The sequence below is a fragment of the Taudactylus pleione genome, unplaced genomic scaffold (assembly GCF_031769625.1).
Source record: "Taudactylus pleione unplaced genomic scaffold, aTauple2 ptg000201l, whole genome shotgun sequence".
Classification (NCBI taxonomy): Eukaryota; Metazoa; Chordata; class Amphibia; order Anura; family Myobatrachidae; genus Taudactylus; species Taudactylus pleione.
The window spans coordinates 15,579,133-15,601,982 of record NW_028284603.1 but is presented as its reverse complement, the minus strand read 5'-3'; the positions used below and the strand labels follow the sequence as shown (position 1 = coordinate 15,601,982).

The following is a 22,850-nucleotide window of genomic DNA, read 5'->3' as shown; positions in this document are numbered from 1 at the left end:
CAGAAAGTGACAGAGAAGATAGTAAATCTGCAGGTAACGAGCAGAAACCGCCGGGATCCGTTACGGCGACTTCTTCACATAACTGAATATGCCCCCATGTGTTTATTGTTTTAAAAAAGTTTTTTAATGAGTTTCCAGTATTATTATTATTTATAAGCAGATGGTGACTAGCATTTTATATAAGCGTGCCGTCTGACATCACTGCCATCATGCTTCAGTGATGTCACTACTTCCTAGTGAATTGATAGGCTGCATCATCATGAAAGGGTCTCCTGCTCTCAGCACTGCACAGTTGCGAGTAGACTCTGGCCTGCCATGGTGTAATGCGCATGTGCAGGTCTCCGGGTACATGGCCTCCGTGCCACGTTCCCAGTGACTTCTGTACTGTGCATGTGCAAATCTGTGCTGCACTGACGCCAGAGATGTAAATATATAAATGGGTGCAAAGCCTGTGTGCACCCATTATAGATACTGATTATTGGGCATCTTTGCCACCCTGCTAAGACTCTTTGTGAAAGCACGTGTATTTATTGCTATGGCTGCAAAAAAATGTACTTCATTAATAAAACATAATACTGAAACAATACCTTATACATTTATAAATATCAGACAGTCTACTGATATACCTTACATAAACCGCAACCTGCAAACATTAATGTTTTAGTGCATGACATAAAATCCATCATCAGTGTTATTGCATAACACGTGGTCATTTATTTCCTACCACCCTCATCCCCTCCACCAAAATGCCGGATTATTTAAATGGCGGAAATTGGAAAGGTACGTGTGCTGGGGAAGGCATCATATACCAGCCACACCTTTTGTCCAACAACACTTTGGGCATTATAACCTGATGGGGAATCGGTATGATCTACCGTCGGTGGAATCCCGACACCAGCAGCCCGGCAGAGGAGGAAATCCCAATCGTCCTAAGGTAAGTATAAACAAGCCTAATTCCCCCCCCCTTAACCCTAACCCTCCCTTTGGGGTGCCTAACCCTAATCCCCCTTCTAAGTGCCTAAAACCTAACCCCCCCTTCCCCGCCGCCTAAACCTAAATCCACCCCGAGGGTGCCTAACCCTAACCCCCCTTCCCCTAGCCTAACCCTAATCTCCCGGGGGGGTGCCTAACCCTAAGTCCCCCCCCCGGAACCCTAAACCTAACCCTTCCCCCCCGCGACTATCCGTGCTCAGCATCCCTTCGATCAGTATGCCGGGCGCCGGTCTCCTGGCGTTGGTAAAATGACAGGCGTCTAGATTTAGACACCTGTCATTTAACCCTCGCTGGGATTAAGCAGTCGGGAAGCCAGCTGTCGGGATTAGGTCCGCCGGCTTCCCGACTGCATACCCTCACAGGTGCTAAATATTCCCTGATACTCACCACCTGAACAATTTGTCACCTGTTAATATCTACTCTATAACATTATACAGACACAAAGGAAACATAAAAAGTAGGATAAATCACCTTTATCACATTGAGCAACACTGCAGATATACAGCAGAATGTGCACATTCCATTATAAACTCCCCATAAGAAAAACTAGGTTTTACTTGCTCATATATATATATAAAAAAATAACAACTAAGAGAACCGGTCTCAAATAAAAAAAAAAAAATCACAATATTATTTGGGATAACATTAGTGGGAATGTATCGGTAACATTATCATGAACTAAGGTCTTGCTGTGCTGCAATTAATATTAATAGTTGGAGGGTTCAAAAGCTCCCAGTCTCAATGGTTCTGCTAATAATAGAGGGAAATAAAAAGCACGGAGAGGACATTTCAGACATGTGTGATGGTGATGTGAGATTAAATATTGGCGTTACAAAAATAACAATGTATCCTGCCAGAGTTTATTTCTGACTGGCATGTCTGCTCCAAATCCTAAATCACGGAGGCACTTTAGATGTCAGAACAGCACAATTTCTACTAGTAGCAGCTGAAAACATCCAACAACATTATAAAACACGCAAAAGTTCCAGAGATATCCTCGACTGTCTAATGTCGATATTTAGTACTCTAACTTCCACTCGTTCTCCAGGTCCTAATCCGAGACTTCTTCTCCTCTTCTCCTTAGAGAGTTTTTCCTCCGATATATATCTCATGGGGATTAAACCAGCTTTGCCCACACCAATATCAACGAAAACACCAAACAATGTTGCGTTTTCTACTTTCCCGGTTAGGATGGTCCCGACCTTCAGGTCTTCCAGACAGACAATATTGGTTTTGAAATCTGTTTTGTCAAATTCTGTAAAAAGAACAAAATGATGATTGCTTCTATAAATCAGAACTTTCCCCCATTATTATTTTGTTTGGAGAGGCGGGATGATGGACTGGAGAATGAATGGGATAAAGATGGAAAAGAGAAGGTGAGAGCGGACGGGAGAAAGGGAAGATGGACGAGAGAATGAAAGAGTGGATGGGAGAATTGGAAGGAGGAGGTGGATGGGAGAATTGGAATGAGGATGGAAACGGGAAGGTGGATGGGAGAAAAGAAATGTCCACACCAGAATGTTAACATGGCCGACATGTCGACAGTGAACGTGTCTACAATCACAATGTCGACATGGACATAATGTCAACATGTCCATTATGTCGACATGGTGGCTGTCGATAGTCACAATGTCAACATTCCAGGTTTAGGGTTAGGTAGGGCACTAACAGTATAAAAAATGTAATGCTGACATGCACCATATCAACATTCTGAATGTCAACATTTCATACCATACCCAATAGAAGAGAGAGGGTGGATGGGAGAATGGAGATGTATGGTTGGATGGGAGAAAGGGAGGGTGGATGAGGAAATGGGAGGACAGATGGGAGAAAGGGAGGGTGGAGAGGTAATGGTTGAGAAAAAGGGAGGGTGAATGAGAGAATGGATGGGAGAAAGGGAGTGTGGATGGGAGAAAAGGAGGGTGGACGAGAGAAAGGGAGGGTGGATGGAAGAAAGAGACGGTGGATGTGTAAAGGGAGGGAGAATGGGACAAAGGAAGGGTGGATGGAAGAAAGGGACGGTGGATGAGAGAATTGGAGCACAGATGGGAGAAAGGGAGGGTGGGGGGTAATGGATGAGAAAAAGGGAGGGTGAATGAAAGAATGGATGAGAGAAAAGGAGGGTGGATGAGAGAATGGATGAGAGAAAAGGAGGGTGGACGAGAGAAAGGGAGGGTGGACGAAAGAAAGGGAGGGTGGATCAGAGTAAAGGAGGGAAGATGGAAGAAATGGAAGAGTGAATACTTTTGAAATATGGACAATCATATACTCATGTTGTGTAACTGAGAATGGAGATAGGTAAGTGTCACTGGAAAGACAATAGTGAACGAACTTGGAGGAACACACAGACATAGAATAATGAGAGGAGGGGGATAGGTAACTTGGTTATTATTAGGAAACAAATTAAATAGGCTGTGATTAGGTGATTATTTTTATGTTAGCAGATGGCAGGGTGCTGCCATTCATTTTACAGAAGAATGTGGTAGAAAATTGTAGACTATGAACAGAGATAGGGTCGTTGTTGATCAAAAAGGTGGGCAGACTGGTGACCTTTTGAAGGTACTGAGTATAAAATAGAAACTTCGGTGCAATTAATAATGGAGGTTAGTCATAGCTCAAATTCTAACTGGCTGCAATAACCTTTAAAAGCACTTTGCATTCTTAGGCAAAAGGAACACACCTACAGTATCACTGAATTGTTAAACTTAATCCTAGACGACAAGAGGATCTACTCAAAGTACTGCCCACTTCTCCTGGCTCACAGCTACACAAAATATCTACAGTATTTCCATACACATTCCAACTCTTCTTTACCAAAAGCTAAGCACTTAATGCATGCTCATACTAGTAGGTCACTAGAGAACCACACATTGACTCAGAGGCAGATAAGGCATGCTGAGAGTTGTAGTCCAGTTAGAGAACTAAAGGTAGATGGTTACCCTTTTTAGCATTATATTATATATAGAAATAAGAAAATACAGAAAACTTGACATTTCTCTTAAAACACATCATTTCCCTTTAGCAGAGACTGAATATTAATACCGCCACAATAATCGTTATAAATCCTATAACAAAAAAAAAATAATTGTAATCATCTAGGGACCATCTATAAAGAAACACAAATCATAAGTGCACAAGGAGGAAAGCTGTGCTGTGAAACAACTCATTTTTGTGGTCAGGCGACCACATATTCAGGAAATGAATTCAAATCTGAAAATAAATTACATGCCATATAAATTGTGAATCAAGAAATGCGCACTTATTAAATAAAGCCACCAGAGACGGTTGGAAGACTGTGGTTAGCTTATGACAGGGCAGACTTCAAGGAATAAATGTTATTTCTTGGGACGGTTGATGCTGAATGTGATAAATGGGTGATTTATGAGAGCGATCAAGAAAAAGAAATACAGTTTTCACTGATCTCTTCAATCAAAGTCTTTGTAAAAGTTCAGATTGAGAGGATATGGTGTCCTGCTACAAGACTAATATTAAAATAGGGATTATTATTATTTTAGTCTAACGCCGTTTTCTTTTTGAAGCTTCTCATGAAAAATTACTTTCTTCTAAATACTTGTACAGAGAAGATCCCTTTGTATAGCCCAAAGATAAACACCATATAAAGGTTATAAAGAAGAAAAAAAATGCTAAATAAGTATTATTATAAAAAAATATACGTGTACATAGAGCTTCATATGGTGCTGGAATTAATGTATATTATAAGAGTATTAAAAGCCTAGAAATAATTCAAAAGAAAATCTCTAATGTATAGTCTACCTGTATTCGCCGATTTCTAGGATTGCTTCTAGTACTAGAGCAGCTATTTACCTAATTATAACTGTTGGGAATGTTTTATTTGTACATGTTATTATTTTATAACCAATGGCAACACTAACGAACAATTATAAATGTAATTTCCATATTGTTGTTATTATTTGTTCTTATGTATACTATGGCTCTGATATTAGGCAATGAAAGGTATAATCTAATATTACTGTTTTCATAAATGCAAATCTGAATGTGAATACAGGCGGCCCTGACCGATCTCCCTGGTGAAGTGGTCACAGCTTTGCTATGTTGGTCCAATGTATGATACCTGCGATCTTATACTGTTACTATGTCATACCCAAGGGCTTTAAGGTTATGTATACGGCCCTGTAATGTACATACATTCTATAAAGTATAATTACTTTTCTCTACAGAAGCCGTAAAACATGTTGTGATATGTATGTAAGATAGTGACTGTGGTTGGCATATGGTACATGTCTGAGTGGCAACGCAAATTTGAATGTGTCGGTATTTAGCGAATGTTAGTAAACTGATGCTGTGTTATTGTACGCAGTCACTTTGACTTGCAAAGCCGGCGGTGTCTCAATACAAATCCCGGTGGCTGCAACATCCTCATATTTCACACAGCCGCTGCGTACAAACTTGCAGCAAGAAAACTCGTTCATACTCATACTGGATGTGACCGTCTCCTGCACTGAGCCCCAGCTTCTCATGTACAGGGAAATGCTCTGGAGGGGGTTGGGTATGATATCCCGGCTGTCGGCATGCCAGTGTTCAGAATACCGACAGCGGTATCCCGACAGCCAGAATACCGACACCCATAGGAACGCAAGGTAAGTCTTTTCCCTACCCCTACCCTCCCTCCCTCCCCGGTGCCTAAACCTAACCCCCACCCCTTCCTAGTGCCTAAACCTAACCTCCCCCTCCCGCACCCTAAACCTAAGACCCCCTCCCCGGTGCCTAAACCTAACCTCCCCCTAGTGCCTAACCTAACCTCCCTCTCCCCGCACCCTAATCCTAACCCTCCCCCTAATGCCTAATCCTAACCTCCCCCTAGTGCCTAACTTAACCTCCCTCTCCCCGCACCCTAATCCTAACCCTCCCCCTAATGCCTAAACCTAACCCTGCTACCTAACGCTACCCTACCGGTGCACCCCGATACTTACCATTCGGGATGCCGACGGTCGTGATACTAGTGCCGGGATCCCGACCTGTCGGGAATCAGTGCCGGTATTTAGACCGTCGGCATCCCGCACGCCGGGATGCCGACTGCATCCCCTGGGAGAAATAGGTCTTTGTGGATAATTATAAAACTTGGACTGGTTAATGTTGGGATCACTATACATTGATTTGTCCTGTCTCAACTAGGGAAATCTAAAATGTAAACGGACCTGCTTCATGTGATGCACAGAATGACAGTTCAACCCTATTATTTCCCATTTCTATTTGTCAAATGTTACCATTAGGGGATGACTGTAAAGAAATGTTGTTATATTAATCTACTTGTTACGATGGTACTCGCGGGACTACATGAGGATCTCACCATTGAGAAGAGATGCAATGAATTCACTATTCTTCCCCATTACCATTTTACCTTTCCTTGGAGCCTATTGTTCAGCTTTATTCAAGTGTAATAATTCCGTATCTATAAAATGCATGGAGTGGTCTAATGGCAAAAGGCATCAATAGAGACACAGTGAGGTCTGGAAAGTACTGAACATGTGACAGGAGCAGGCAGACAGGTGACAGATACCACTATACCATAGTTTATGTCTATGGTATACTTTCCCGTATGCTAGCAGCAATTCGGCAAAGCAAAGTGTTGAGGTTGCAGTCAGTGTAATTAGAAGCATGAAAGCTGTTTATGGTACCTGTACGGAGGTCGTAGCCTTCAGGCTGGCAGAGGCCATCGATGATAAGCTGTAATGTGAGCTCTGTTGTCTTCAGTTTTTCAGCGACAGTATTGATACCTTCTCTTTGAATGAATCCGTTAATTTGCTTCTGTAGGTTCTCTGTCCCGATGTTATCAGCACATCCACCCACCACGACTAGAAACCTGTAATGGGCAAACACTAGTTTACTGAAGGGCTGGAGCCAGCTATAGATGTATGTTATATAACAGGTAGCACAGATCATAGGAAATATATACAGAAAATTGACACTATACAGTAATGGAAAGATGAAGTGTTAGATATTCACAAAGAGTGTAACTATTGATGAGAGAAAGGAAGCACTCACACCAATGGCGGATATCTATTAGGTCTCCTAAAGAGAATAATGGAGGTGCTGGTCATAACAAACAATCAGATTCTAGCTATCATTTGACAGAATATACCAGATAAATGATAGCTAGAATCTGATTGGTTGATATGAGTAACACATAACATCCATACACTGGTGCAAGCTTCTATAAGCCCAGGTCTTCTCTCCACCATAAAGCCCGAGAGCCTACATTATTGTATTTGAACAAAATTGAACTGATATACATCTGTTGAAATGTGTCTTTCCCTCTGTCAATATTACACAACTGATGAAATAGGGACACGTTTCACATACACATTGTGGGGCATATTTACCAAGGGGATTTTGTGGGAAATCCCCTGAAAGCAGCTATTTTTGGGAAATACCTGCAAAAACTATCCAAAGGATTTAAAAGGGGGAGAACTGCAGCATACATCTCTGCATTCTGCTGCAAACCCTCCATTTTCGACTGCAACAGCAACCCCCATAGTTTTCTAATGGCACCGCTAAAATGCCAAATTTACCAAGCACTGATAGCTAGCGCCATCCCTAGTTGGCATTAACTACTGTAGCTTTTGGGCTACAAACCGCAACAATTTTCTGGAGAGGGATATGAAGGATCCCACCGGTATCTCCACTACAACATGTAAGGTCTGATGATGGTGTTAGCTACTTTAGCCTAAGGGCTACACATTGCAACATATATCAGGAGAGGCCTCCCCAGTTATCCTTGTTTGCACATGTGTGGTCTGACGATGGTGTTAGCTACTTTAGCCTAAAAACTAGACATTGCAACATATTCCAGGAGAGGTATCCTAAGCCGGTAATCTCCGTACATGCACAGAAGTAAAGTGGTCACAATAGTAATAACTTTAATTCTTACACATTGCTGGGACGAGATGCGATTAGAGTCCCTGTCCCTGCATGTGTGTTTGGTGAATTCCAGAGATCCTTAATTCCTTATTGCCGCAGTAAGCATCAATAAGAATTTATAATCATCAGGATCAATTCCCGATAACTGGTAGATACACTGGATAGGGCTGCATCTCATCTGCCATAATATGCACAGGACCTCTGTGCCAAATGCTAAATCTCACCTTGTGTAGGAGTCATTTGTCTACATATAAGACTCAAATATTTACTTTTCATATGAGTCCTATACAATGCTCTTAATTTGTATTACTCTTATTTACTCTTCATTATTTTAGCAATGAAATGATTTTACTTAGGCTAAATAAGTTGGTGGAATCTTTGTTACTGATGAAACAGTGGTACATAGACTGTATTCCTTTACATGGGACAATGGTAATTATCTTACATGAAATAAAAACACCTTACTACTGTTCATGTGAGTTCCAGGTCCTCAACACCATGATGCATAAATAAATGGAGTTTACGCTAAGGGGCCTATTCATCAACACTAAAATAAAGTTTTTAAGGACATTTTCCTTAATTACCATTACTTTAGTATTCATGAAGACACTTAACACAGGAGATATCACTAATATCTCCTGGCTAAGTCCGCCTGCGTTAATTTCCACACTCCCCATACACTAGTATGGGGATATGGAAAATTATATGCTATTCATCAAATTCTGAAAATTATGTATTTTTGAAATTTGATGGTGTTACTATACGCCACTGTCAGGTGGTGAATAGCAGGTAACACTTCCTAGCAGGCTCCCTCTGTCACTCTGGTCGCTTCTCAGGCTCCGTCTGCTGTGCGGACATTGTGTTCTCCCGGCAGGACACAGTAAAGTTTAGAAAAAAAAATAAAAATCTTTTTTTCTAAACTTTACTGAGCTCTGCCGGGAGAACACAATGTCCGCACAGCAGACGGAGCCGGAGGCGGCTGCAGTTTCCAGGTAAGTGGGGGACAGGGGGGAGGTGAGTGTCGGGGGAAAGGGGGAGACAGAATTACCACAGCTGTAGGCAGTGCTGCTTAAACGGGTGTAACAGCGCATGCGCAGCACTGATTACAGCTGCGGTAAGTTAGAGCAGGCAGGGAAAAGTATCTTATTTCCCGAAAAGCTGTCATCACAAAAATTACAGCTTTTCGGAATAGATACTTATGGAGAGGAGGAATGATGAATTCCTCCAGTAATTAGGTAGAATTTCATGTGAGTTCTAAACCTAATTAACTCCAGAGAATTTTATGTGTTAATGAAGAGGCCCCTAAGTCTTTAACCTAATAGTGGTGCATTGTGCTAATTAATGGATGCACGAATGACATACCTCAACAGAAGACTTGTTCATGGCCTACTTTAATGCGCTTGGGTACTATGCACACAGTATAAAGCAAATCTTCTTTCCAAATATATGTATACAAGGACAGGGTCAGATTTAGCATAAGGCAAAGTAGGCTTATGCCTAGAGGCAGCAGAAACTACAATTGGTGTTTGAACATGATTAGCTGAGTAGGATATGATTCATGTTTGTGCTCCTATATTCTGCTAATTGAAATGACCCATAATGATCATGCTCTGTGCAACAGGGCCATGCACATGACAATTCTTACCTGTGTAGTTTTATTATTACTGTCCTACTGTGGCTCTAAACTTCTGCATTTCTGGTGGCTCAGAGATCATAAACATAACACTACAATCCTACAGCATTTTACAGACACAATTAGTTGTCTGATTATCTTACCCTGCGATCTTCTTATACTGGCGTATTGCAAATGTTGCTGGAAACAGGCCCAGCAGGAAACCTCATTTTAATCACATGACTATTCTTACTATGTATATTATTAAAAAATAAATACATTTACCAACAATTTGTATACTCTCATTCTTTTTCAAGCCTCGACAGATCTGAAAATGTCTGATTTAATGGCTAGTCATACGTTTTACTATAAGTATTACTAAAACATGACTGTTGCTCCACCACATCTAAAGATGATGAAGAATGCTAAAAACATCATTGCGTTACATACACTGAGAGATATAAGCACTGTAACTAAATTACCGGATGGATAAGTCATCGCCAGGAAAACATCAATGAAATTCTGATTCTACAATATCCTTACACATCAGGAGAAAAAAAACAAAAAAACGGTGAAGTCTTTGAAAACTGTCTCTTGCTTTTAAAATGCAAGTTTTACGTCCATACACAGAGTTTACTTGAAAAGATTATCCACCTTCAAACAGGGTCATATTTTATACAGGGAAAACCAGCATTAACACTAAGCTATCGATTGCAAAATTGCTACCAACAGAACCGGCCAGTTTAAAACAGGATGTTGCCAGACCCTGCTTGTTTCCAGACTTTGAGGAACTTGAATATGGCTGGATATCCAATATCCAGTTTCTGCTCAAACATGAATTGAGGATGCCTAGGATAAAGTTGAAGACAGGAGAGCAATCAATAAGTAGCACCATGTAATGCTTTACTGATAATGCATTGTATCGATTGGCTCTATTTTTAAAAGTCAATGTTAAGAAGACAGTTAAATAATGACTTGATTTTGAGAGCACTTCAAGGTGAGGATATTACGAAGGAAGATGACATAAATTAGATTGTTGCCAAGGGGCTTTTTTTCCATTTAAATCCGTATTATGGACATTTCCGGCAGGTCGCTTGCGGTTCAGCACACTGGGAAAGCTGCAGTCAGTCATCCCAAGTGTGCTATTATAGCTTTCCAAAAAACAAAAACTCACTAATTCCCATTCCCAACACAAGTACCTGCCCTTTCCTGTAACATGCTCCTGCTGGGCTGGTCATAGATAGCAGGATAAATGAGCAAGAAGGCTGAATGCAGCAACTTAGTGCAGGAGTGAATGGTCAATGGACAACTTATTGCAGGATAGTAAAGAGTGTCATCCCTTAGACAAAAGGCAGGCAATATGAAGCACTCTAGCAGCTGTGAAACTACATAACCCAGCATGCACTGCCACCGTTTTAGCATGCCCTAACAGAAAGACTGTGGCAGAGCATGCTGGGATGTGTAGTTCCACAGCAACTGGAGTCCACACATTGCCTACCCCTGCCCTATACTGTTGGCTGTCATTAAGCAGGGCCCTCTGCCCTCTTGTTCTCGCCCTGCACTATCCCATTCTTAAAATGCACTCCCACTCACTGTCAGCAACGCTGATTCTTCGTGACTCCTCTACGAGGGCACTGGCTCGCTGAGTGCTACTGTTAATTATTGTCACTCAGGTGTATTATTATAAGGATTCAATCGGGAGCCCGGCTGACGTAAGCCCGACAGCCGGCTTCCCGATTGCTATAGCCCAGCGAGGGTTAAATGACAGGCGTCTAAATCTAGACACCTGCAATTTTTCTGACGCTGGGAGACCGGCGCCTGGCATCACGTTCGAAGGGATGCCGGGCGCCGGGGGGGTGTTTGGGGGAGGGTTAGATTTAGGGCACCCGCGGAGGATTTAGGGTTGGGCACCCCCTCGGGAGGGTTAGGCTAGGAGAAGGGGGAGTTAGGGTTAGGCACCCCCCCGGGGGGAGGTTAGGGTTTGGCACCCCCCCGGGGGACTTGGGTTTAGGCAGCGGGGAAGGGGGGGGGTCAGGTTTAGGAACTTAGAGGGGGATTAGGGTTAGGCACGGGGGGGAGGTTAGGGTTAGGCACCCCTAAGGAGGGTTAGGGTGTTAGGTTAGTTTGTACTTACCTAGGGACGATAGGGATTTCCAGCGCTGTCGGGCTGCCGCTGCCGGGATCTCTGCATCTGTCGGGCTGATGCTGCCGGGAATTGAACTGCCGGCCATGCGTCAGCCGGTATTTCATACCGAATGCTTATTATATCAGTGTTTTATTTTTCCCCTTGTATTGTTTGTTAAACCTTTTATATTGTATTGTTTCGTCATATCATTGTATTTCTCCCTGTACGGCGCTACGGACACTTGGTGGCACCATATAAATAAAAGAAATTAATGGTAAGTATAAGAAAGAAAGTGTGAAAAGCACTTAATGTAGGGAGACTATAGCAAGGGACATAAGAAGGCAAGGGACAGCTTAGTGGTAGGAAGGAAGGATGAGTGACAGAGCAGGAATCTGATATCTTATGCTTATGGCCTAGACTGTGAACTTGCTGAAATGGGATACACTGTCCTTGTTTAGTTCTAAATATACCTGGTCTGCATAGAGTAGTTAGACAGCAGTGAGGCTGGAGAAATCTCGAGCTGTATACATTACTTGAAGATGTGATATAATTATCTACTTGACCAGAACTTGACTGCTGTTATTTTATAGTGTCATTTGTTTAAGAAACACCAAAACCTAAGAACATTTTATACATAGGCAGGAAAACTAAAATGAACAAAATCACCTTATCTTAGATCTCCATTTCTGCTAGTAATCCTGTATTAATAAATGAAGTCAAGTCTACATCTGCAGTTTTATGTGTAATTATTAATTTCTGCGTGTACGCCAAAATGTGCAAGTTATTAAATAACAAAATAAACATTAATTTCTCTTATATTTATTCTCATGATATCTAATTCTACCACTAATGCTCCTGAATTACAAAAAACTGTCAAGTAACATAAAAATGTATGACAAAGGCGAATAAGAAAAAAATGACAAACACACACACACACATATATATGTAAATGCGTTGAGCAGGCAGATGTCCTCTATGATAACTGCATGCGATGCTTGATATTTGTTGCAGCAGATTACATTTTTGGGCAGCCACAGAATTGATCTACAGATTGTTTTCAGCCTAAAAACATAAATTGCGTAGAACTAAAGTGATGATCAGTTTAAGGAAGAAAGCCATTCTAAGCAAAAGATTATATATATATATATATATATATATATATATATATATATATATATATCAGGCAGCTACAGTCTGTTTGTTGCACCCAACAGGGTCCCTGAAGGATTTACCTGTCCCACATCTCCCCTTCTCAACCAGGCAGTTGTCGATGCCCCTCCCCCATGAAGTTCCAATTCAGGTGAATGAAAACCTGTCAGGCTTGTTTCCACTGGAAGTGCGTAAAGGAGAGCGGAGGGTGAACTTGGTGTGGAGTTAAACCCAGAAAGTAGAGCGTAGCAAGTACAGAAGTGTTCAGCTGTGAATTAAACTTTGCACTTAGCTCAAAACGGAGTTTTGGGTGGCGTTATCCATCAATACGTAATAATTAATGAGTTTCTGTATTGGTGAATTAAACCGTTTGAGCTTGGCAAGGAGATTATTCTGTGCGGTCAGGGGCGAGAAGAAAATGGGGACTTATGATTAAGAAAACAAGCACATGTAAAGAAGAGGCACGCCTGACACTATCGAGGACCCTTAAAAACCTGTGAATACATTTCGATGTTAATATGTACGCTATTACTGACATTTTGATAGGTAAAGTCAAAAGACGTATAGAAAATCTGGTAGAAACAACTGCTGTAAATCTTAACAGACTGAGAATAAGCCAGGAACTGAGTGATTAGGTAGTTTGTAATCTACTGGTCTGTCATGATCACCTCATGCTTCCATATCTTTTATATCTCAGAATGATGCAGCTTAAGGGTTAACAGGAGACATCCTTGTGTGGTTACCCTGTACACTGCAAAGTAAGCTCAAGTCATGACTCAGGAGTAAACAGTATCATGTGTTACAGTAATGCAATGCGATACCCCCATTACATTCTGTTCCAATGCCCCAAGATTAATGGTGGTGCAACACTAGCTCTTGCAAAACACAACAAAAATCATTATAAGCTGTTATGTGGTGTAAAATATGTATTAGCTATTAATGTACCACGCTAAAGGGATAAAAAAGATGTAAGAAACAGAAAATATTTGGCATCGTGAATATATCACATATTTTAATTACTTGTTATTAATGTTGACAGTGTTTAATAAATGCCAGCACCTAAATTATACATATTATTGAGATATGTGAAATTCATTTTCTCATGGAAGGAATCACTTAGTGACTAAACGAGTAAAACCTGTGACCCGATATTTAGGGTGGGTCCCCAGAATTCAATCCTAACAATTACTAAACTAATTCATGATATATTTAAGTTGTTTTGCTACATTCTAGCAAAAATAATAACTGTTACTCGTAAGTAATAACAAAGGGATTCAATAGAAACTACACAATAACTCTAAAGCTACTGTACACCACAAGTCTCTAGCTTGATTCCTAGTGCAGGGTTCTGGGACATAAAATAACCGGCAGTATAACATTACTGGGGGGCTCCTTTCCATTAGCCGAGCCCCGGGAACTGCACAGTGACAGCACTTTCTCCCTGTGACATTTATATTCATAACATTATCAACCAGTAAAATATGCTTGGGGCTGTATGTTTGGGGCTGTATGTTTGGGGCTGTATGTTTGGGGCTGTATGTTTGGGGCTGTATGTTTGGGGCTGTATGCTTGGGGCTGTATGTTTGGGGCTGTATGCTTGGGGCTGTATGTTTGGGGCTGTATGCTTGGGGCTGTATGCTTGGGGCTGTAGCTCCACAACACTGCAGCACCATGAAATAATAATGAGGGAGGGGCAGTGTAAGAATGGCCGAGATAGTGTATGTTGACTATCAAAATATTGACATTCATAATGTTGACAATGACAGGAAGTCAACATTGTGAATGTCGACAATAGAATTACGACAGACAAATTTTTGACGATGTAGGGGTTAGGCTGCGATTAGGGTTAAGGTTAGGCATACTCACCTCCGCAATGGAAATACGCATGGTCAATATGTCAACATTCTGACAATGTTGACATTGTGAATTCCAACATTACACGTGTCAACCCAACTATGGCGTATCCACACAGGGGTGTGTTGCGAGTTATGGGAGGTGTGGCATCACAGCACGTCCCCTTCTGCATGCTGGCCGAGCAGATCGCCTGCCAAGCGTTCAAGACCACCCACCTAGCTATTGGCCCCTCTGGCATTTGCCAGAAGTGCCAAATGGCCAGTCCGGCCCTGCATGTTGACATTCAGAACATGTCAACATATTCTACCACACTCCCTATTTAATATTGTAAATACAATACACAAACAATACAATCTACCCATGTTAGTGTGCCTACTAAGAGGTGTGGGAACACCGATGTTGCATTCTGCACACGCATCAGCCACTGCGATGCAGTGACTACGCAGTCCCATCGCAGAGTGAGTGACAGGGAGTGCCGTTTGTGGGAGGTGACGGGGCAGGGGGGGGGAGCGTTAGGCGAAATGCAGGCATGCCAGTGTGTTTGAACGCCATTGCAAGGGCGTGCATAAACTATCCACTGCTATGCCATACGCAGCCGTAGGCCTCATGGTGTACGAGGAAGTTAGCAATTTCTAAGTAAGGTCAGAGCTTGTGCAAGGGTGCGATGGTACTCGATGTTACCGATGGTTTCACAGTCTTGCTAAGGATTACAGATGTGTGTAAGGTAAAGTGGACGTCCTTATGTTGTGCTGCGACGGCATAACGGCTGCAATGGATTAGCATACTATCGCAGTGATGCTGCCTGCGTAATCGCTATTCCAATCGCAGTTGCGATCCGTAATGACTCAAGCCCACAGTGTAGGTAGCACATAACTGGACAGCTCCTAACTAGGTGATAGAAGGGAGATACTGATGTGACTGTGACTTGTCCAGTCTACTGACTCTATGAAGGGAGGACAGAGGCTAAGACTCTTAAAAATGGGTCTTCAGTTGGCTGCTAAAAATTAGGCAGACCTCGTGACCACTTTTGGATTACAGTGGGCATGCATGCTCCCAATACCCATGGTATCAAATTAATAAAAATGGTTGCTGGGTTTTTTTGTGGGCACTCACCTGTGTTCCAGTGCTCTTCTCCCGGCTGCAACATGCTCTACACACAACCCACACACTCAGGGAACACACACACTACTGACACAGGGTCTCACACACGTCCAGATACACACACTGACTCTCCTCACAACAACGCCAGTACCCTTCACACTGTCAGACACCAGCAGCACCCTCCACACATAAACAGAGACCGGCAGCACCCCTTACACACTGACCGACACCTGCAGCACAAACTTACACACTGACAGACACCTGCAGTACCCTCCACACATAAACAGAGACCGGCAGCACCCCTTACACACTGACCAACACCTGCAGCACAAACTTACACACTGACAGACACCTGCAGTACAACCTTACACACTGACAGACACCAGCAGTACCCCTTACACACTGACAGACACCAGCAGCACCCTCCACACATAAACAGACACCGGCAGCACCCCTTACACACTGACAGACACCTGCAGCACAACCTTACACACTGACAGACACCTGCAGCACAACCTTACACACTGACAGACACCTGCAGCACAACCTTACACAATGACAAGACACCTGCAGCACAACCTTACACACTGACAAGACACCGGCAGCACCCCTTACACACTGACGGACACCTGCAGCACAACCTTACACACTGACAGACACCTGCAGCAGCCCTTACACACTGACAGACACCTGCAGCACAACCTTACACACTGACAAGACACCTGCAGCACAACCTTACACACTGACAAGACACCTGCAGCACAACCTTACACACTGACAAGACACCTGCAGCACAACCTTACACACTGACAAGACACCGGCAGCACCCCTTACACACTGACGGACACCTGCAGCACAACCTTACACACTGACAGACACCTGCAGCAGCCCTTACACACTGACAGACACCTGCAGCACAACCTTGCACACTGACAGACACCTGCAGCACAACCTTACACACTGACAGACACCTGCAGCAGCCCTTACACACTGACAGACACCTGCAGCACAACCTTACACACTGACAGACACCTGCAGCACAACCTTACACACTGACAGACACCAGCAGTACCCCTTACACACTGACAGACACCTGCAGCACCCTCCACACATAAACAGAGACCGGCAGCACCCCTTACACACTGACAGACACCTGCAGCACAACCTTACACACTGACAGACACCTGCAGCACAACCTTACACACTGACAGACACCTGCAGCACAACCTTACACACTGACAGATACCTGCAGCATAACCTTACACACTGACAAGACACCTGCAGCACAACCTTACACACTGACAGACACCTGCAGTACCCCTTACACACTGACAGACACCAGCAGTACCCCTTACACACTGACAGACACCAGCAGCACCCTCCACACATAAACAGACACCGGCAGCACCCCTTACACACTGACAGACACCTGCAGCACAACCTTACACACTGACAGACACCTGCAGCACAACCTTACACACTGACGGACACCTGCAGCACAACCTTACACACTGACAGACACCTGCAGCAGCCCTTACACACTGACAGACACCTGCAGCACAACCTTACACACTGACAAGACACCTGCAGCACAACCTTACACACTGACAAGACACCGGCAGCACTCCTTACACACTGACGGACACCTGCAGCACAACCTTACACACTGACAGACACCTGCAGCACAACCTTACACACTGACGGACACCTGCAGCAGCCCTTACACACTGACGGACACCTGCAGCACAACCTTACACACTGACAGACACCTGCAGCAGCCCTTACACACTGACGGACACCTGCAGCAGCCCTTACACACTGACGGACACCTGCAGCACAACCTTACACACTGACAGATACCTGCAGCATAACCTTACACACTGACAAGACACCTGCAGCACAACCTTACACACTGACAAGACACCTGCAGCACAACCTTACACACTGACAGACACCTGCAGCACAACCTTACACACTGACAGACACCTGCAGCAGCCCTTACACACTGACAGACACCTGCAGCACAACCTTACACACTGACAGACACCTGCAGCAGCCCTTACACACTGACAGACACCTGCAGCACAACCTTACACACTGACAAGACACCTGCAGCACAACCTTACACACCGACAGACACCTGCAGCAGCCCTTACACACTGACAGACACCTGTAGCAGCCCTTACACACTGACAGACACCTGCAGCACAACCTTACACACTGACAGACACCTGCAGCAGCCCTTACACACTGACAGACACCTGCAGCACAACCTTACACACTGACAGACACCTGCAGCAGCCCTTACACACTGACAGACACCTGCAGCAGCCCTTACACACTGACAGACACCTGCAGCACCCCTTACACACTGACAGACACCTGCAGTATGTGTGAACTAGATATGCATTTTGAGCTAATTTTACAAGGTTTCTTTTAGTTTTTAAAACCATACAGAACATAAACCTCATTACACAGACATATCTCTGCAGATGTCCTTAAGTGTGGAAATACTTGTGTACATCCATGATAATATCACATACAGCAAGAAACATCCACTTGTCTTTTCTATGGATCTAACTTCTAGAAATGGCGTACTGTGTGTTAAATCATTTTCAGCTACAGATGTCCACGAAATCAGACACTTTATATACTAACAATCTCTATGGAAGTCAAGGGAACCAGTGCAAGGGAACCTGGGCTACTCAGCTATACGCTCACACACTCCTCTACTATAGTGAAATGAATTGTGCAGGGATCTGCCAGCAGGCTTTATAGGATGTGTAACACAGCCAGGACAATAAAGCCGAATGCTCAACATATTGGATCTATGGTCCCTCTCTTCCCGTGTACTCTCAGCAAATGATGCTTCAAAAAAGAAAATTCCTCTGGAAGGAAACAGAGGAGTGGTCTGCAAAATGCAGGCGGGTTAGTGGCGTTTTCATGGACGGTCGCGGCAGGCGTCTGCGATCTCCTACGTATATGAGTTGGCTCCAGCTCCTCAGTCCAGGCGCCCGTGCTGCGTCACCATAGGGTTATTCACATGGGCGATTATTAGTATGGACTACGAATGTGCACGCAGTTGCGGTGCTGTTTGCAATGGCTCCGGTGGACATCTAAGTACTGTTAGGGGAGGGGGCTATTTTACAAACAATCACTCCCCCCGCAGCATACATAATTGCAGCTGTGACTGCAACACCGAACATCTCTGAATCAGGCCCTGTGTTGGATCTCGAGCGAACAGTGACTAACATCAATTGGACGTTTCTGGGCGGTGAGTGTTAAGACGCATGGAGCGGCTGCGATGGGAGTGTCACGGGCGTGTAACCAAACTTCCGTGCTTGATTTAGGTGTTGGGATGCCTGTTTTTGACGGATCTCTCGTCACGATACTAATAATGACGGCTGAAGTGTGGATGCAAAAAAAAACCAGTGGGCGCTGCGACAAGGACGCATGAAATCGACGGACAGATGGCTTAATTAGCATATCTTATCCTGTAGGTTGCCGTGGCCGGACGCAAATTCGGACATGACTGTATCGGACTCCGAATCATGCCCTAGCAGCACTATGTAACAGCGTAACGAGATGGAGAAAGTGTAATGTAAGCTGCCAATAACTCTCCCTAAGGGGTATATTTATTAAAGTGAGAGTTTTTAGAAAGTGGAGATGTTGCCCCTAGCAACCAATCAGATTCTACTTAACATTTAACTAGCACCTTCTAGAAGATAATAGCTAGAATCTCATTAGTTGCTAGGGGCAACATCTCCACTTCTAAAAACTCTCACTTTAGTAAATGTACCCCTATGTCTTACACTGTATGAAAGAATGTATGTCCAGCTAAAGACCAATACTAGTCAGCAAGCTTCAGTGCTGGTGAGGAAATACATCCTAACAGAGAAGTGTAGATAGAGGCATTAGCACCACTGTACTCTATAGATAAGATTGATTGATTGATATACAGATGTGTCCTGATACACCTACCCTAAACACGCCATAAAGCGCAAGACGCCCGGCGTGACAGAGCGGCCCTGAGTGGTGTAGCCAAGTGTTTATTTCTTTACATGTTACAACTTGCAAAACACCACTTTACTGAAGACGCGGGGCTGCGACTTTAACCGCACAGGAAATACATTTACACACATACAAAGATAAAGCGCAACAGAAGATGGATGAGAAAAAGCCGCAGCGGCTGCATCCTGGCCCTCCGTACACAGATCAGACTCATTTGCAGACAGATGTACAAATGTCGCACAACAAACTGATCAGTGTAATCTAGCAGAGGAGTTTTGTCACTACCAGCTGTTTTATTTACGCAACTAAGACGGACATTTTGAATGAAATATATGCTCGGCGCGAATAAGTCGTCTGGGACCTGTCTAGCTGAGAGGGTCTGTATGGCACAACTTATGCCACAGTGTATAATTAAGTGGTACATGTAGCCAGTCAGCTGAGGAAACATTATGCCTGACAGAGACTGTACTATTATATACTACATCTATGCATGTTATAGGTAACCAGTAATCTACAGCACTGGGATTTCATATCACCATAATAAAAGGGCTGTTCCTACTGAGGGCCGAACAGGGGCACCACCCCACAGAGGGCGTAGCATGGCCGCTGCCAGGTTCCCGACTGATCAAGACTGGCGTCAACTTCTGCACCAGCCACCAGTTTTTTTTTTAACTGTGGGGGCCAATGTATTTTATTTCCTGTCAGGAATATGTGAATGTTTTCTTTTCCTATCAAGATTAGTGTGTTATATTTTTCCCTGTGGAGGCCAATGTCTGTTTTTTGTAATAATAAAAATTTAAATAATAAAAGTATTAATTATGGATATACAGCTGTGTCCTTGCTCATTTAGCCTCAATACACCATGCAGCGCGATATGCCTGGCGTGACAGATATACAGTGCCACATATCAAATTAATCAGCACAGTCTGCTGGGGCGTCCGACTCGCATCGCATTGTGACTCAGACAAATGTTCTGCGACAAAGAAGAGTGAAGACAGATCTGTACTTAACCACTTGCCTGGCCTGGTCTCATTTTACTGACCACACCAGGCTGTGCGTTATCTGATCTGGTCGCAATAACACGACCAGTCAGATATACAGTGTGGGCGGCTGCAGGAAGAGATCAGTCAGCACAGCAGGACCCCCACCCAGCGGTTGCAATGATTAGCAGCTGTTGGGAAAAAGTAAATTAACTCCCCCTTACTGCCAAAAGTGTACCTGGTGCCTGAAGCGGTTGTGAAAATGAAAGTCGCAATGGTCGCGATGTTCCGATGGTGGTGATCTAATGTTCCGATGTTTTAAAAAACAAATTTTTTTATTAAATTAAATTATTTTGGATAAGTTGAAATACATGTTCTTCACTTAATTCATTCATTAAAAAAAAAAAAAAAAGACAATTTCTGAGCGGTTTTTCGAAAAAACATTGGCCCTCATTCAGAGCCACTCGCTAGCGGCAGTACGCTCGTTCCGAGCGATGTTCGCACATCTGCGCATGCGTACGGATCGTTATACGCATGCGCGAACCAGTCAGTGCGGCCGAAATTCATGTGCTCGCAATATAGCGAATGCCTGCTATTTTGAGTGACAGAATGAGGCGTATGTGGGTGGTAACAGGGGAAGGTGCTTGAAAATGGGGAGTGGAGATCCGAACGCAGGCGTGCTTAAAGGTCAAAACGGGCGTTTTATGGGTGTGCATAATTAATACAGCAGCGTCATTGACGTCACTGGGTTATTTTATAGCCAGAACTGCTCGCAAAATAGCGGTTGAAAACACCAACCACAAGAATAGCGAGCAGTTCATACGCTGTACGATGTACTCGATTAATCTAATAAATAGCGGACATGACGTATGGTGCGTGCGGCCAGGGGGCGTTTTTATCAAATAAACGAGCGTATGTTTTGCTCGCTCGTTCAGACTTAGAGGTGTGAACAGACTGCAATTTGCGAACGGATCATTTGAATAGCCACCCCTTGTTTTTGAACGAACGACCGCAAATAGCGAACGGCTCTGAATCAGGCCCATTGTCAGCTAAGTGATTAATGGGCTCCAAAATTTCTTGCACAGATTGCTAGTAGACCTGGGGCCGGCTCTGATCAGACCTTACACATAAATATGTTACTGTATATTTACTGACTGGTAAAACTGATAGTTACATTCCGAAAGAGAAAGTTATACAGTCGCAAAAGAGAAATAGATCAATCTTAATCTAGTGAAATCAAAACTGGATGTGATAATGTCCTTGAACTCTAATGCCTCAAATGTCTAGTGTAACTACGGGGTATGACTATGTACTACTCTGTGATGCCATATACAGTCATGCATTACAGCTCTTTGGTTATAAAATAAAGCTTTAAAGTGTCCCTGTATCGCTACCATCTAATTGCTAACACCATATACGCTGCTTTACACCATAAGCGTTCTTCTGGAGGATCCAAGTATACATTCTGCACTGCCGTCCAAAAAGCTCCAGTTACACCTCGGTTTTAACAATATACACTGACTTGTAATGTCTACTGGAAATAATTTCCAGTGTAATGTAGAGTTTTACTGTTCAAAATATTAAATGTGTCATTCTCCCGAAATCATATTTCTGCAAAATGAAAAGGGCAGAAAATTAAACTGAAGGAAACATTTGCAGACTGTAAAATTGAGCTGGCTGTGTGTTTAAGCAGCCTCCCCTCAATATGACTCCTTACCTCATTGCTATGCCATATGACTCGGGGTGTACGCAGGTTTGATCCAGTGGGTTAGGCCTGGCAGGCACGTTCGCTGCAGATTTTGCTGTCTTTTTGCCTTGTTTTGATACGGTGCCCTGGGTGACTGATACACTTGATCCAGCACGGTTTGAGGCCTGGCAGCCTGACGGGTCCCTTAGAAAGCAAAACAATCACTCAATGATTACATGTTTGACTATTCGTCATTCCACCACAAGTGTGTTATTACATGAGCTACATCAAACTTCAATCCATATCAGAGGTCAGGGGCTAACGGCAAGCTGGAACTTGTAGTGCCACAGCAGCAAGAGAGCCATAGGTTACCTATGCCTGCTGTATAAAGCATTTTCTGTACAGTAAATGTTATAATCATTATAAAAATAACGCAGA

General features: G+C 43.5%; 1 protein-coding gene across 1 annotated transcript in view; it reads right to left on the bottom strand.

Moving 5' to 3' along the window:
• Positions 1 to 1,432: 1,432 nt before the first annotated feature.
• SRBD1 (S1 RNA binding domain 1) overlaps positions 1,433 to 22,850 on the bottom strand; it is a 266,191-nt gene continuing 244,773 nt past the window's right edge. The window contains exons 20-22 of the mRNA XM_088477514.1: positions 22,443 to 22,616; positions 6,651 to 6,835; positions 1,433 to 2,248 (exon numbers count right to left, since the gene is read on the bottom strand). Of these exons, the coding sequence (XP_088333640.1) occupies positions 1,959 to 2,248; positions 6,651 to 6,835; positions 22,443 to 22,616 (649 nt within the window). The 3' untranslated portion in view covers positions 1,433 to 1,958. The remainder of the gene's footprint in view (positions 2,249 to 6,650; positions 6,836 to 22,442; positions 22,617 to 22,850) is intronic.